The sequence below is a fragment of the Prionailurus viverrinus genome, chromosome B1, assembly GCF_022837055.1.
Source record: "Prionailurus viverrinus isolate Anna chromosome B1, UM_Priviv_1.0, whole genome shotgun sequence".
Lineage (NCBI taxonomy): Eukaryota > Metazoa > Chordata > Mammalia > Carnivora > Felidae > Prionailurus > Prionailurus viverrinus.
The window spans coordinates 79121695-79137305 of record NC_062564.1 but is presented as its reverse complement, the minus strand read 5'-3'; the positions used below and the strand labels follow the sequence as shown (position 1 = coordinate 79137305).

General features: G+C 40.4%; 1 protein-coding gene across 1 annotated transcript in view; it reads right to left on the bottom strand.

The window, feature by feature from the left end:
• Window positions 1–15048, bottom strand: part of NR3C2 (nuclear receptor subfamily 3 group C member 2) — a 348656-nt gene extending 333608 nt beyond the window's left edge. Inside the window, exons 1-2 of the mRNA XM_047857017.1 lie at window positions 14712–15048; window positions 7520–9278 (exon numbers count right to left, since the gene is read on the bottom strand). Of these exons, the coding sequence (XP_047712973.1) occupies window positions 7520–9276 (1757 nt within the window). The 5' untranslated portion in view covers window positions 9277–9278; window positions 14712–15048. The remainder of the gene's footprint in view (window positions 1–7519; window positions 9279–14711) is intronic.
• Window positions 15049–15611: the final 563 nt, after the last annotated feature.

The following is a 15611-nucleotide window of genomic DNA, read 5'->3' as shown; positions in this document are numbered from 1 at the left end:
TAAGGAGGGCATCTGTTGGGGGGAGTGTGGCCCTGTGACCCAGAATACCGAGTTAGATCCCAAAGGCAGACAGGAAAGTATCTGCGGGGATGGGGCAGTCCTTGGAGAAATAGCTGACTCCAGGACTGGGGCAGAAAAAGCACAAGATGGGCCTAAAGCAAGTAACTTAATGTTAATTTCTTGATTTTGATGGTTATATTGCGGTTATGTGAGAGAATGTCCTTCTTTTTAGTTCATAATGGACTTTTTTTTTTGGTAGGTTTGTGATTATTTCAAAATAAAAACCTTATACAAACTCCTACAAGGGCTTTTTCTGTAATGTCTCACATCTGTCTCTTTTTTTCCATTACCCTGGACATCCTTGCTCCAGAGAACCAAGTTCCCATTCCCCTGCACTGCTGCAAAAATTTCTTAACAAGGCTCCACCCCACAGCCATTGCCTAATTAAGGTTTTTCCAAAGTGCACTTCAGCTCATGCCACTTCCCTGCTCCAACATTTCAATAGTTCCTCATTACCTACCAAATTAAGTACAAATTTCTTAGTGTGACTTTCAAGTTCCATTCCCTTCTAGTTCCAAAGAACTAATCTGTTACAGCCTTTCTTCTCCTCATTCGCTATTGTCACAATCAGCCATACATCTTGACACATTCAGTGTTTTCTGCCAATCTCCAAGTTTAGCTCACGTAACTCCCTCCATCAGGAAATGACCACTCCTACCCTCTGCCAATTTTTCAAGACTAAGGATAAATATCCACTCTGACCACCACCACCCCACTCCTCATTTTCCAAAACTTGCCTAGATAATCTTATACTGTCAGAATACCCAAAGTTGACTTTGCCCATTGTAAATCTTATTTCACTCTGTTTTAGATTATAATTTTTATTTGTAAGTCTCAACAACTCCTAATATATAAGGTAAGGATACATAACAATGAAGATATCATTAATTAAGTCACAGCCATGGTTACATATTCAGATCGCCAGTTATTAGCTCACTCTCCCTCCCTAGTGAATTAACTTTTTAGGTATTCAAATTACTTTTTGTTTGTCCTTTTTCCTTCCTTATGCTACAGTTTTCTATTTCTTGCATAAATACAAGTGATTTCTACCTCTTTTCTACATAGATAGTTTGGCCTTGGCCTTACCACTGACAATAATAAATCCAGAGGTTTCCAGGCATCCATTAAGTAACAGGTGCTTATATGTAATTATGTTTTAACTTCATCATTACCTCTAAAACTCTTAAAACTGAAAACAAAGCCTATACTTGACAAGTTTAAAACTAGAAATTCTAGGGGGAGCCTGGGTGGTGCAGTCGGTTAAGCGTCCGACTTCAGCCAGGTCACGATCTCGCAGTCCGTGAGTTCGAGCCCCGCGTCAGGCTCTGGGCTGATGGCTCAGAGCCTGGAGCCTGTTTCCGATTCTGTGTCTCCCTCTCTCTCTGCCCCTCCCCCGTTCATGCTCTGTCTCTTTCTGTCCCAAAAATAAATAAAAAATGTTGAAAAAAAAATTTTTTTTTAAAACTAGAAATTCTAAAATTTAAGATAAAGACCAACACATTTAACACAATTCTTTTTCCTGGGTCTTCACTAACAAACTTTGGAATGCAGTCCACAAAAATATACAATTTAATGACTATATTTAAGTTCCATATAAAAGCTAATATTTTTCTCTTGATTTGAATTTAGCAAATGAAAGAAAATGATACACTATGTAGCAGGAGAGCTGAAATTTTATCAGTAGATGAGTAGTATTAAACTAAAGCAACAGTTGAAAGCCTGGAAAAAAAATATATTATTTTGGAGAAAAAAATTAATGCCATCAAAGCATTAGGGGAAGTGAAGTGTTACTCCTAAATTACTTGTGATCAACATAACATCTGGTACCACTCTAAACATTACAAGTATAGAAAAGGTCACACACATCCAGAATTTTACTCCTGCAAAAGGTATCAAATCCATAAATGCTACATCCCCTGGTCTTAGTTCTAGCACACCACTGCTGGATATGCAAACAGCCTGAATAGTCTGAAGTTGAATAATTTGAGTTTATTTAACTGAAAGCAGGGCTTTTATCTCTACTTTTAAAGTATGAAGTAAACAGTTCTAAGTATATTAAGTATATCTAATACTTTAGATAATAAAAGGTAGACATACTGACATATAAACCTAGGACACTTATGTAGTTAAAAGCAAAATTTATCAAACTGTACATAGCGATTTGTTCGTTAAAAACCACTAAGGGTTTTCTTCTTTTTTTTTTTTTTCAATAAAATTATCACTACTCTTACCAAAAATACCATAAATGAATGAAAGTGGATGAATCATCAGGAGAAGCAAGTCTCATTGTGAAATCATTTCTAAAAATATTATTTAGAATACTAACCGGGAGAAATTCTAGGTACACCAGCAATTTCAAAATCAAAATATTGTAAGACAAATAATAAGAAAAAGAAAGTTCCAGGTTTTCACTTCCAAATGACCTAAGTAATTCTTAATGGATTTATTTATTATAGGAAGTATGAATACTCAATCACTCCAATTCCACCTCCCCTCCAAAACAAAACAAAACAAAACAAAAAAACAACCCATCAGTCTTTCATACTCTGCATTACATAGACATATTTAGATCTCACTGGTTTACTCAGAAAGTCTGCTAAGGGACAGGTAACTATTCTAACAAACTCCTTGAATTCTATACCTTTTGGTGTACTACAGAAGGTAAGTTTTTAAAAACTCTAGGCACAACTGAAAAAAAAAAATAACCGTAGGTTATTTACTAAATTGTTTCACTCTATCATGGAAAAAAAAATGCAGCATAGAATAAGATAAACACCTGATCATTCATCTTGAAACCTACCAGAATATGCCCTTTGAAACAGTGAACTTTACATTCAAAGGTCTAAGTCAATGTTAGCGCATGTTATGATGCTATCAGGGTGACTATGACCATCACCATAAACATCAATGTTCTGTCAACAGAAAAACCCTGTCTTCAAAAGAAATGGTGAAATTAAAAGAAAAATAAATTCATAGTGAGTATCAAATTTTACAAAAGATTTGATTTTAAAAAACCTCTGCTTTTCAAACTGAAATAAGTCACTGCTTCTTGTTTTTAAATGGTAAATGGTGGGGCACCTGGGTGGCTCAGTCAGATAAGCATCTGACTTTGGATCCAATTTGGCTCTGCTCAGGTCACAATCTCACTGTTCATGGGTTCAAGCCCCATGTCAGGCTCTGTGCTGACAGCTCGGAGCCTGGAGCCTGCTTTGGATTCTGTGTCTCCCTCTCTCTCTGCCCCTCCCTACTCATGCTCTGTCTCTCTCTCTCAAAAATAAACAAACATTAAAAAATAGTAATAACAAATGGCAAAATTACAATAATATTTTTCTATCCAGGACACCCTGGAAACCACAGATCTGGACCTGCCATTAAAATATACTCCAAACCAGATTAGCAAATATGTTAAAGGATACTCTTGATTTTTCACAAACAGAACTCCAAGGAAACTGCACAGCCACTCCATGGTTTTGCTGGCAGACCCTCAGGAGAGCACCGAGTTCAACACAACCACTTTAAATGAAGAAACTGAGGCCAAGAGAAGCTGTGACTCACCATGGTCACAGTTTTGTTTGTGTCCTAGATGACAGGGAAACTCCAATCGACATGACACAACTAGGTCCAGTGTCCATCCTCAAAGCTTTACATTCAGCTTGTGTCATAATTTACTTTACACTGTGGTGCTCAGGCAATCCACTCGCTGGAAATGATTAACAGACAGATGGCTTTCGTCACCGCTCTTACAGGATGCCCACAGAGAGGAGGACAACACACACTTCACAGCCATTACTCACTTCTATCAGCTTGAAAAATTAACTAGAGGAGAATCATTTTTCTTATTTGAATAGGGCACTCCTTCCTCAGCATCATATTCAGGAAGGCTAACATAAATAAAGTAATAACGTCTTTTTTCATTCACTGCCAAAGGGTGTAGAGAATAGAAGAGACCAGCAATTCTCAACTTTGGGGTCTTAGGACACCTTTCCACTCTAAAAATGTATGGAGGATTCCAAAAAGCTTTTGTTTAGGTCAGCTAGATCTAATGGTATTTACCATATTAGAATTTAAAACTAATGCTCATTTTAAATCATTTAAAAATAAGAAGCCATTACATGTTCACATAAGCATATGTCTATGAAAAAAATAACTATGTTTCCCCAAAAACTTGAGTGAGGAGAGGCACCATTTTACATCTTTGCAAGTCTATTGTCTCCCTTAATAGAAGACAGCTGGATTTTCATATCTACTTGTGCATTCAATGTGTGGCGACAGGTTTTGGTTCAGGAGTATGAAGAAAATCTGGCTTCATACGGATATGTTGTTGGAAAAAGGAGGAGCATTTTAACGATCATTGGAGATAAATGCAGATGTGATTCTTTGACACTACCTTGAAAACTGCAAATGAGTAGTTTCTTAAAGGTTAGTTACAATGTAGAATCTGAAACCCTATTAGTAAATTTTTCATACACTAGCACTGGTCTATCTTCCATTTTGAATGGATCTTTTACCGATGCATGATCTTTCACTTCACAACCCTCCTTGAAAGGGTCTCAGGAATCCCAAACAACACTTTGACACTACTAGAAAACAGTTTCCAGTTCAATCTAAAGACAATGGTTATTACCAAACCTCGGAACAGTCACACACCGCCTTGATCCTCCACAACCTGGAATTCTTTAATCTATTCCACATCCCCCAGAACAGGGTATCATCATCCCACATTAAGGTATAGACAAAAAGGCTCGATTTTGATCCAAAAGACACAAAATAAGAGACCAGAGATGAAGCATAGATGAGGTTAAATATTATAACACGTAGACTGCAATCTAGAAAAAAAATCTAAATATCTTCTGATCCTTGAGCCTTTATTCTGAGAATGATCAAAACAGCAGGTTTCAATAATATTCACCAGAAAAGGCTGTAAAGAACCAGCAGGCTATAAGTGGCTTCAAATGACAATAAAGCTTTGTTATTAAAAGTTTGGGGGAAACTTCTACAAACTAGCAACCACACTAACATGCATGTAAACAAAATGAATCCCCTCTGATGATGCTAACACATACGTGAAGAATTTTGGAATCCTCCTGAAGAGACAATGAACAACACCTCCAGTGCCCACAAACACAGAGCAGGCTCAAGGTCCCTGATTCACATTAACATGTTTAAGGCTATGGGTCACTAGAACATCGGGAGGGGCTTCAGGAGTGTAAAAACTACGATTAAAGTAGTAGAAAGAGGATGCAGAACAAAACAGCAGAGAACTGATGATGATTTTATCTACTATATCTCTACTATTGCTACCCAGAATATCATTACCTAAAGCAACTGCCTTCAAAACTAATAAAGCATAAATAGAAATGTAGTGGCAGGGGTGCCTGGGTGGCTCAGTCGGTGAAGCGTCTTTAATTTCAGCTCAGGTCATCATCTCCTGGTTGTGAGATGGAGCCCCTAGTGGGACTCCGTGATGATCATGGAACCTGCTTGGGATTCTCTCTCCCCCTCTCTCTCTGCCCCTCTCCCTGCTCATGCTGGCTTGTGCAGGTGTACACTCTCTCTCTCTCTCAAAATAAATAAACATTGAAAAAAAAAAAGAAACGTAATGGCAAAGGTATGGTGCCTAACCATAAAAAATAATAATAATCAGAGTAGGATTCAATCATAAGAATTAACAAATATTTCTTTCAATTATGTATAAAATATTTCTTCAAAATATTTTGTGTAATTTCATATAATGAAGAAAACAAAAAACTAAAAGAAATGAAAACTAAAAATTGTGCAACCTAATCAAATGTTAGCAGGAATAGCTAAAATGTATATAATACCTATTGCATGCCAGATGATAGGCAAAGTGCTTCTCATAAATTCACTCAATTATCCTAACTACCTTTGAGATGGGTACTACTGAATTCTTTTTCTTTCCTTTTTTCTTCCCCCCCCCCCCGGGAGGAGAAAACCAAAGCTCAGGGGTGAAGGGATTTGGGCAGTGACACAAAGCAATTAAGTGGCACAGCTGAGATTTCGACCATGGCAGCATGCCCTCCACTACCAGGCTACACTCCCTCATACTAACTCACTAAAAACATCACTCACGAAAATATCAACATCGTGTGCAAAATTTCCTTCTCTGAAAGTAAAACAAAGCACTAGCAGTAGACCACATGCTGAGTTTGTTTCTGATGAAAGCCATGCTGTCTTAGGCTACGTTGCATTAGTGTTTAGAATTTAAGAGACAGGCAGGATCCCAGTATGACAGTTCGTGCTATGGACAATTGTTATAACGTATCCTTTAAATGGAATGTTTGCTTCCATAAAGGCCAGAGGAGCAAGGTGTGCATCAATGACAAGGAAAGGAGTGCACCAATTAAAGTTTTAGCTTTTGGCTCATAAGGAAGGCAGAACGGAAGAAGAAAGATACAGAAATACATGTAAGCCCTCTGTTGCTAATGGGATGAACGTATCTCCCATAACATAAGTTTTTAGGGAAAATATCTGTGTATTCCTAAATGCCAAAGGAATGAACTACATCTAGGAAATCTATTTTTTATATGTTCAATAAAGGGATCATTTATCACAACCATGTAATAAAAACAGTACTGAAGCCAAGTTCAATACAAGTATTCACTATATAACTTAGAACCACCCTTTACAGTCATACCAAAAACCTCATTTTTTTCTAAACATACACAATATGCCATCTGCAAAAAGGAAAGTCAAGAGATATTTTACAGTAAGTAATGCATGTCCTCTTGCAGATCATAAAAGCTGTAAATCTACCAATTCAAAACTGCTGTGACATATTTTACTTCCAATATGAGTAAGAAAACAAGACTGTCCACTTAGTAATTTTAGATGTGCTGAGTCTTTAAAAGCCCTCACAGTTAAGGAAATGATTTATTTGTATTGAAAACCATAACTTACATACAATTAACCTACCTAGAAAAGGACCAAGAGGGTGCAGAGCTTGTGGGTAACAGATTTGGGGTTCAATTTCATATTTCACAACCAATGAAGAGATGAAATAAAAAAAAAAAGCTAAGGAAAAAGACTAAAACCACAAAGAAATGAATTTAAAACAATTCTAGTGAACTGGTATACAGCTAAAGAAACAGTCTAGCGCTAGTCTGCTAAAGTAAATACAGTAGCAGGCAGTACAAAACAAGTCTTTCCCAAACACCTACAATAGGCAATGTAGAAGCGGGGGAGGGGACACCCATATAGGCTCCCTCCTTGAAGATCAACACCAGTATTTCCTAAAAGATTTTAAGAGGTTTTTTTTTTTCCTCTATTTCAAAAAAGCAGTAACATTATACTAGCAAGGAAAGAGGGGAGCACTCAATGACCATCCTGAAAGCAAACATAAAACAGTAAACTGAAATGTGTTTAAAATTACCAACTGCAAATACTTTTTCAACATTTTATAAAGCCATGATTTTCAAAAAAGGAGGAAAAGCCAACTTACCTGGATACGTTTTCTGGAATGTATTCTAGAACTGGATACCCATCACTTCTTCTAGACGACAGGTCACCATGTGACTTCCATGACTCCACTAAAGTATTAACAGGAGGAAAGGAACTCATATGTTGGAAAGATTGGTCTCTAGCTGTTCGTGATAAAGATATTGTACCTTGAGCACCAATCCTGTAGTGAAAGGACTGTCCACCTGAATTCACACCAACAATAGCGGATGAAGGGATGCTGGCCTCTGGGTAATAGCTCCCATCATCTGGTTCCTGTTTAATCCCCATTGGGAATCCACTGCCTTCACAGTTACCATCAAAGCCGGGCACAGGTGGTCCTAAAATTCCTGATAGAGAATAATAGTCTTTATCATCCATAAAGGAAAAATATGAACCATCCATAAATGGAAATGGGTTCACTGTTGGATTCCCTTTAAAAGCGGTGCCTGAACACGAATGCTTGGTTGATTCTTGTTTTATTGGTACCGAGAAAGGGGAGTCAGAATTTATTTTGCTATTTCCTCCTAGGCATGAGCTGCTAAAAGCCCCGTCTGGCTCCGGTTTTATGTACTGTACAATGTTAAGCTGGCCAGTCACACCATTGGAGATGGCACTGTCTACTTCCTCACTCTTAGGAAAGGGGACCTCGTGAGCACCTTTCTCGTGGGTGTCTGGACTAGGAACCACATCCCGGGCTGCACTGGATCCAGCAGGGGTGCCAGAGGCAGTGTAGCTGAAGGCATTGTTTACAGGGCTACAGATAGATCCCACAGTACTAGCAGTTGGACTGGAAAGCGTGGATCTGTTGTTTGTGTTGGAAGGGCTGGAAACAGAGCACCTTGAGTTGTTGACGTTTGCAGGGCTAGACACAGAGGATCGCAGAGTGACGTTAGTAGGACTAGAGACCGGAGATTTTACACTGCAATGACTCGGAGGGCTGGATATTGGGGATTTCATGCTACTTAATGGACTTGATAGAGGAGAGCCCACATTACTGGCGTGTGCCGGGCTGTGCGACCTGGAGCCTCGGTTTTCAACATTAGGGGAGCATGTCAACGGAGTCCCCTGGGTGATAGGGCTGTGCACTGTGAAGCTGCCAAAGCTGGCAGACGTGGAGGACACAGAGCTGATTCCTGCAGGGCTGCAAGCTGAAGAGGCCATGCTCAGGGGGCTGCAAACGGATGGACTCTTCTCATGACACACGATAGGGCTTTTAACGATGGCACGCATGACCCCACCATTCACAGAGCTCCCAGAGTCAGACAGGAAGGATCTCAAGGGCCTGTTCACACCACCTAGGGTGGAAGGATGATGGCCATTTTCTTTATAAAATTTCACCAGCTGTTCAACATTTTGATAAATCTTCGCTGGACTCATGCTTCCTTGTTGGTTCTGCTGATCATAGGTGTAGTCAGCATCTCTTACGGAATCCATGTATAAACCCATGGACTCAGCTACAGTTGCAGCAAGTTCCTTGGACTCCAGCTCAGTTTTAATATCAGATGTTAAAATCCCCGACCGATTATTGTCTTGCTGAAGGCAAGGGAGTAGTTCGTGTTTTTCTTTGCTGCTTCCTTGAGTACTGTTGTTTGGAATAGCACCGGAAACACAGCTTACGTTGACAATCTCCATGTAGTTATTCTCATCGGTCCTCTCTGTAGGTCCCAGGGAAGAATGTTCCACAGCCTGAGAAACTTGACCCCACCGTCTTTCCATATCTAGACCTTCAGGGAGACTGTGGTAGCCTTTGGTCTCCATAGCTAACAAATAAATTTATATTAAAAAATCGAATTAGAGTCATTTATAGCCATATCACCCTAGAAGACATTCTAAAGTTGCATTTATTAAACTATAAATACATATTCTACTTACTATAAACAGTACTTCTAGTTATATTAAAATTATTACCTTTTTGGGGTGCTATAACAGAGTACTGACTATAACTTGTCCAGAGGCCAGAATATGAGCAGCAAGCATACAAAATTATTTTGCAAGTAAAAGTAACATATTTGCTATAATACATGTTTTAGAATTTGCAAAGAACGTTCACAAACGTCAACTCACGTAATATTCAGAGTAATCCTGGGGACTGATGAGGCAGACAAGGAGGAAACTGAGAGCTCAGTCATATGGGTTATTTGCCCAAAGTCAAAGACATAATAAGTGATGAATATGGGTTTAAAACTAAATCTTCTGACTCCAAAACGTTTGGAGTCTTGCAGCATATGGAAGCTGCTTTCCAGATCTACATGGTTTTATTAAAAACCATATGGAAATGCAATCAATGTTACCATTTCTCAATATAAAATTAAAGTTATCAAGTGAATTATCGCAGGAAAAATAATATAAGATTTTTTTAAAAAAATAATATTTTCTTAAAATGTGTTAGTGATGAAGATAATCCCGTATCAGTTCTGAAAAGAAAAGATTCATATATCCTGATTAACTAAGATGGTCCATAGTTCAGACAGGCAGTATGAGAAGCTGGGAATGTCACCACCAGATTCTCTGTATTTCAATACTGACAGGGACTTCAACATGCATCCTTACTTAGTGGTACCTCTGCTATAAAGACTTCTAGCAAAGACAGTTTTATTTTCAAGAGCAAATGGAGGAAGTCTGAGTCCTGACAATTTATGTGTTCATTCATTCAACAAATATTTACCAAGTGCGTGCTACATCCTAGGCCTATAAAGACTCACTGAATCTATAGTGATAAACAAAACAGGTGCAGTCCTCATCCTCAGGGAGCCCAAAGGCTGTTTTTTTTTCTTCTTAGATATACAATCATATTCACTGACTCTCTATATAAATTTATTTCATAGACAAAATCATTATAATAGGCTATATTTACATAATTCTATGCATTATATAACTCAATGGAACATTATAAGCCTCTTATTTACCCTAATAACCCTATAAGGTCAGTAAAACTATTATCCAAATGATACATTGGGGAAACCGAGGCTCTGGCCACACAGCTATACGGCAGGGCTGAAATGTAATCCCAGGTCTCTCTACAGCAAGGTATCTCGACCTCGGCACTACCGACATTTGGGGCCTGATAATTCTCTGTGTGAAGGTCTGTCCTTCTGCACTGTAAGATGTTTAGCAGTATCTCTGACACCTACGCACTAGACTCCAGTAGCACTCCCCATCCCCAGCTGTGACGACCAAAAATGTCTCCACATTGCCAAATGCCCCTTGGCCATTGCGGGGGGGGTGGGGGGGGGGGGAGGTGGCAATATTCACTCCTCGCTTTGAGACCCACCACTCTCAATGAACATATTTTAAAGAAAATTAACTCATTCTCAGTACAAATTTCATTTGTACATTTTAACATACAAAACTGCTGAAGTCATTATGTATACATTTTTCAAATCCTTTCAGGTCTGTAAACAATCCATGACCCAAATAAAAGTCCAGTGCAGTTTCTGCAGATCTGTACACCAACATTACTTTAGGCCCTCTCATCCTTCCCTGCCCCACCCCCACCCCCTTGGCCAGGCACTACCTCCATCCTCCCTAGCTTCTCCTGAAAAAGAGACCAGGAAGTCCTCAGGCCACAGAACTTATGTTAATTAACAGAGAAAAATAACAGAATGGCTCTACTAAATAAATTGGCAATAGACATCACAAAGCTGTATTATGACATTTAATGCCTAAATTGTCTGAGTACCATAAATACCTCTTACTTCTTTGTATTCTACACTTGATTTGAAGAGGCAAAAACTATCAATTTCACCACTGCATCCTAAGCAGATACCTAGTACAAATAAAAAATCTTTCATTATAATATAATCGATACTCAATTTGTGATGATTAAACTCCGGTATGTAGCCTACTTTTTAAAGAAGATTCTATAAGTTCTTAATCACAAGTCAATCACAAAACAGGGGAAAATGACAAATTACAATAGTTGTTTATCTGGTAACTCCAGCCAAAAAATTTAGTATGGATGAAAGACAAGTTGAAAAAAAACCAGACTTAAGTTGAAAACTACAAGTATTCTGTGTTTCTACCTCCACCTAAGAATATTCTGTCCACCCCATACCAAACTTGAATGGATGCATATCTAAGGTATAGATGTTTTAGGTCCAAATACATTAAACACCACAAGAAACATGTCTATTCATGTTCAAAACTGAACATCTTGGGGTGCCTGGGTGGCTCAGCTGGTTAAGCATCCGAATTCGACTCAGGTCATGATCTCATGGTTCAGGAATTTGAATCCCATATAGGGCTCTGTACTGATAGTGAGGAGCCTGCTTGGGATTCCCTCTCTCTCTCTGCCCCTCTCCCACTAGCTCATGTGCACTCTCTCTCCCAAAATAAATACATAAAAATAAACTTAAAAAAAAAAAAACTGAACATCTTCTGTGTATCACACCCCTTTCCTGGAACACTGTCCCTAAATCCACATTCTTGTCTTGGTGAACTGCACCACCCTATACCCTAGTGACTGCAGGTTACCCTTGCCTAGGCACCTTTGCCAAAGGCCTCCAAAAGCTCCAGCCTCCCCACCTTCCACCTAGCTGCATTATTCATCTGCACCCCCACACCGCCCCCCACTCCAAGCAACAGGCCTATCTACCCTGAGTCTGAAAGGAGAATCCCCAGCTCCAGATCCCTCTCCAAAATCCATCCTCCAAACGTTTTTTTGGAAAGGGTGATCACTTACTGCTTTTTTGAAGTTTCACACTGTAAATCTGCCTGCTAAACTCCTGAGAAGTTTTCCAGTACAGAAACCTGTTTCCTTTCGATTCCAATGTCCTCTAAATAATTTGGCCACTGCCCCCTTTTTTCACAACACCTACTAATATTCTAAGGGATGTCTTTCATCATACTGCCTTAAAGCAGGAGCCAAATCTAAGACTTGTGAGGCTGTATGAAGATTTGAAGAGAATCAACATGGGAGATAGCAGGCAAGTACAATCTTAAGGCACTCTACAAGGAAGCACCTTATCAGCTAACATACAGCTGATCACAACTTTCCAAGTCCTGTTTGGCTAGCCTTGAACCCTTAATAATAACATAAAACAGCCTGCATTTCACCACGTTATTGACAGGGCTATCGTTAAAGAATTTGCAAAAGGCTTTACTGAAATCTAAATTAGTTCTATTTAAGGTACCGTATTCATCTACCAACTTAATGCACTTCTCAACAAAGGAAATAAAGATTGGCAACAGTAAGGCACAAGACTAGAGGATATTAGCATCTGCATGGCTTCTATTGCAAACATTTTTCAAGATCAGAGTTTTTTTAAAATTTAGGATTATTAAAATATTTTATACTGAGTTCCCCCTATTATTTTAATCAGTCTTCTCTGTATAAAAAAAAAAAAAATAGATTTCCTATGTTGTCCAAGAAACCTAGGTTGTCTTTCTGGAATTGACACAATAACCATGGCTTGATCAGAATTTCAGTTAACCTGAACGTACTAGTAAATAATGATAATTTTAGTTGATGAATATGAGCCTCATAGAACTTAATAACCAGAGGGTAAAGGAAAAGTTTTTGTTACTGAAGTATAAGATGAAGCAGACACTGGTATACACATCTAGCTTATGTAGAATCAGACTTGTCTCCCTTACATCGGAAACTATAACAGAGGCGCTCTTGGGACAAAGACAAGAACCAGAAAGATCCTTTAATTTTCATGCAAATGACCTCCCCCCAAAACATAAAGGAAATTTCACAAAAGAAAAAGCACTGATAGAAGTTCTACCTTAAGCTACGCATATGCTCTTAAACACTATTTCTGCAAAGGAAAAATCTGACTTTAAAATTTTATGTTTTACAGTCTGTGTTAAATTGTTCTTTTCCATAAGGAAATAGCTTTTTTCAGGAATATTAACAAAGATTCTTGCCAATTTATATTTTATCTGAAAACTTTCACTTTTAATATCCCCCCCAACCTAGTCCCACTTAAAACATATCATTTTCTATAGTTATTTCACTATAATATGGCACCTTAAAGACAGAATCTTAAAGTCACAATTTTCACTGGTTGTATCGTTGTAAAAGTTTGCCATTCTTAACTACTTTTATGTCACCCCCACTACGGAACTATTATGATGTTCCCCTCCTTTATAGAGGAGGTAAATGATAGAAACCTGCCCAAGGTCACCTAAGAGTGCTGGAGAACCAGTTAGAACTGAGCACACCTGATTTCTATTCACTCACCTAATTCACTCAGCCACCTGATCTTTCTAAAATCCCCAAGCCACACTATTTCTCCCTTAAAGGAAAAAGCTCTCCTTTAGATTATTTTTTTTAAACTTCTATCCTCAGGCATTTCAGCGACAGTGTGCCCTGAACTCAAACATAAAATTAAAACTTCACAGAACTTCACAGATGGGGAACGCTGTTATCATTACTATGTAAATACCATCAATAACAGCACCTGGAGAAATGGCAATACAAATGTTAAGAAGCAAATTAGTGTATTAGGAATTCGGCGGTTTCCAAAACTTGTCTGCTATCAAACAAAAGTTTTCCTAACTTCTAGGTTATAATAAATAGTTAAAACTGATGGTACCCTAGATCATTATGATTCACACCTGGTCTTTTAAAATTCAGTAGGAAAAGCCATGCACCTAAATTCAGTAGTAGGGTACGGATGACATCAAAAGAAGCTTCATCCCTTCTCCCCTGCCTTTACAATTGCAACTGATGCCACAGAAAGCATTTGCCTCTCCCAAGAGTTTTATAATACTAGGGGACAGTAAATGCACGAATTTCCAGAGCCCCCTTCAAACAGGCTCCATCAGGATTCTGTATCTCCTTCAACTGCCCTTATCCGCTACACCTCCAGCTAAGATCTGGGTGCTTCCGCAATTGATAGAGGAAAGAAATATTATTCAAACGTCCTTTAAAAATTGTAAAAGGAAAACGATCCGAAATTCACCCTTGGGGAAAGGGAAGGGTGGTAGACCTCCCACTGCCAAAGGCAGTTGAAAGCTGCTCGTTAGAGGGCATTTATCCAAAGTGGCCAAACTTTCCCAAAATAGTCCTCTGGCGGCCAAAGGGGGGAAAAAGTGGAAAACCAAAACAAAACAACAAGCACACAGCACCATACTGACTGTGCCTCCGGATTACGCAGCCACTTCTCCCTGCAAAGTGCACGCTCCCGTGCGGCGGCCGCAAGCCGAGTCCGGCAAGCGGCGCCCCGCGGCGCACCCCTACACACCTGCCTCGGCCGGGGTCCTTCTCTCGGCGTCTACCTGTTGCAGCGCTCGCCAACGCCACGACACCCCTGCTGCGGAGCCCCCCTAAATCCAACCACATCCAGGCCAGCGAGTGCCGCTCTCCCTGCAGCGAGAGAGCCCGAGGCAGCAACGCTCTTGCACCCAGGTGACTGCACGGGCTTCCTCCGAGCAGCCTGAAGTTGGCTTGCGTCTCCCCGGCCCAATGACACCCCGGGCGCGGAGAGGCGGAGAGGAGGGGGCAGGGCCAGGGCCAGGGCCAGGGCGGGCGAAGTGGGAAGGGAAAGAGGGAGAGAGGGCGGGCGAAAGCCCGGAGGGGGAGTGGGCCAGCTCCAGGGCCGGGGTGGTCACATGTCCAGATAAAGTTCAGGTTGCTATCCCGCCCCCCTGAGCCCTTCCCATTGGCCCGGAGGGAAGCAAGGCTCCACGCTGCACAGGTCAGGCGGGCTTCTCATTGGACAATCGTGGCTGTCAGTCACCAGGAGGGCGACATGACTGATACAAAGTTGCTGCGACACAGCCTAGACTCGGCAGCTCCCTTAAAGCCGCAGCCACGGCGGGTGCTTGGGGTGCCGGGCAGCAGCTACGACACTGGGTACTGGGCACCATCCACGCTCTGACCCCAGCCCCTCTCGCTCCACTGCCCCAAACTTGCTCGCTCCCACCTGACTCTCCTCCTGGCCGACCTCAGGCTATCTGGAAAGACGTGAAAAGTGTGGTGACGCGGAAGAAGTCGGTTTTCCCGAGATCCAGTCAAGGTGTTGTTCCCTCATGCTCTCCACCTGCAGCGCCAGGTGAGCGGCAGTCCTGGCCCAGGCACCGCCCACAGCGTCCACGCGCAGGGGAGGACTCCTAGTGGGCTTTACCCGACCCCCGAGGTTTCT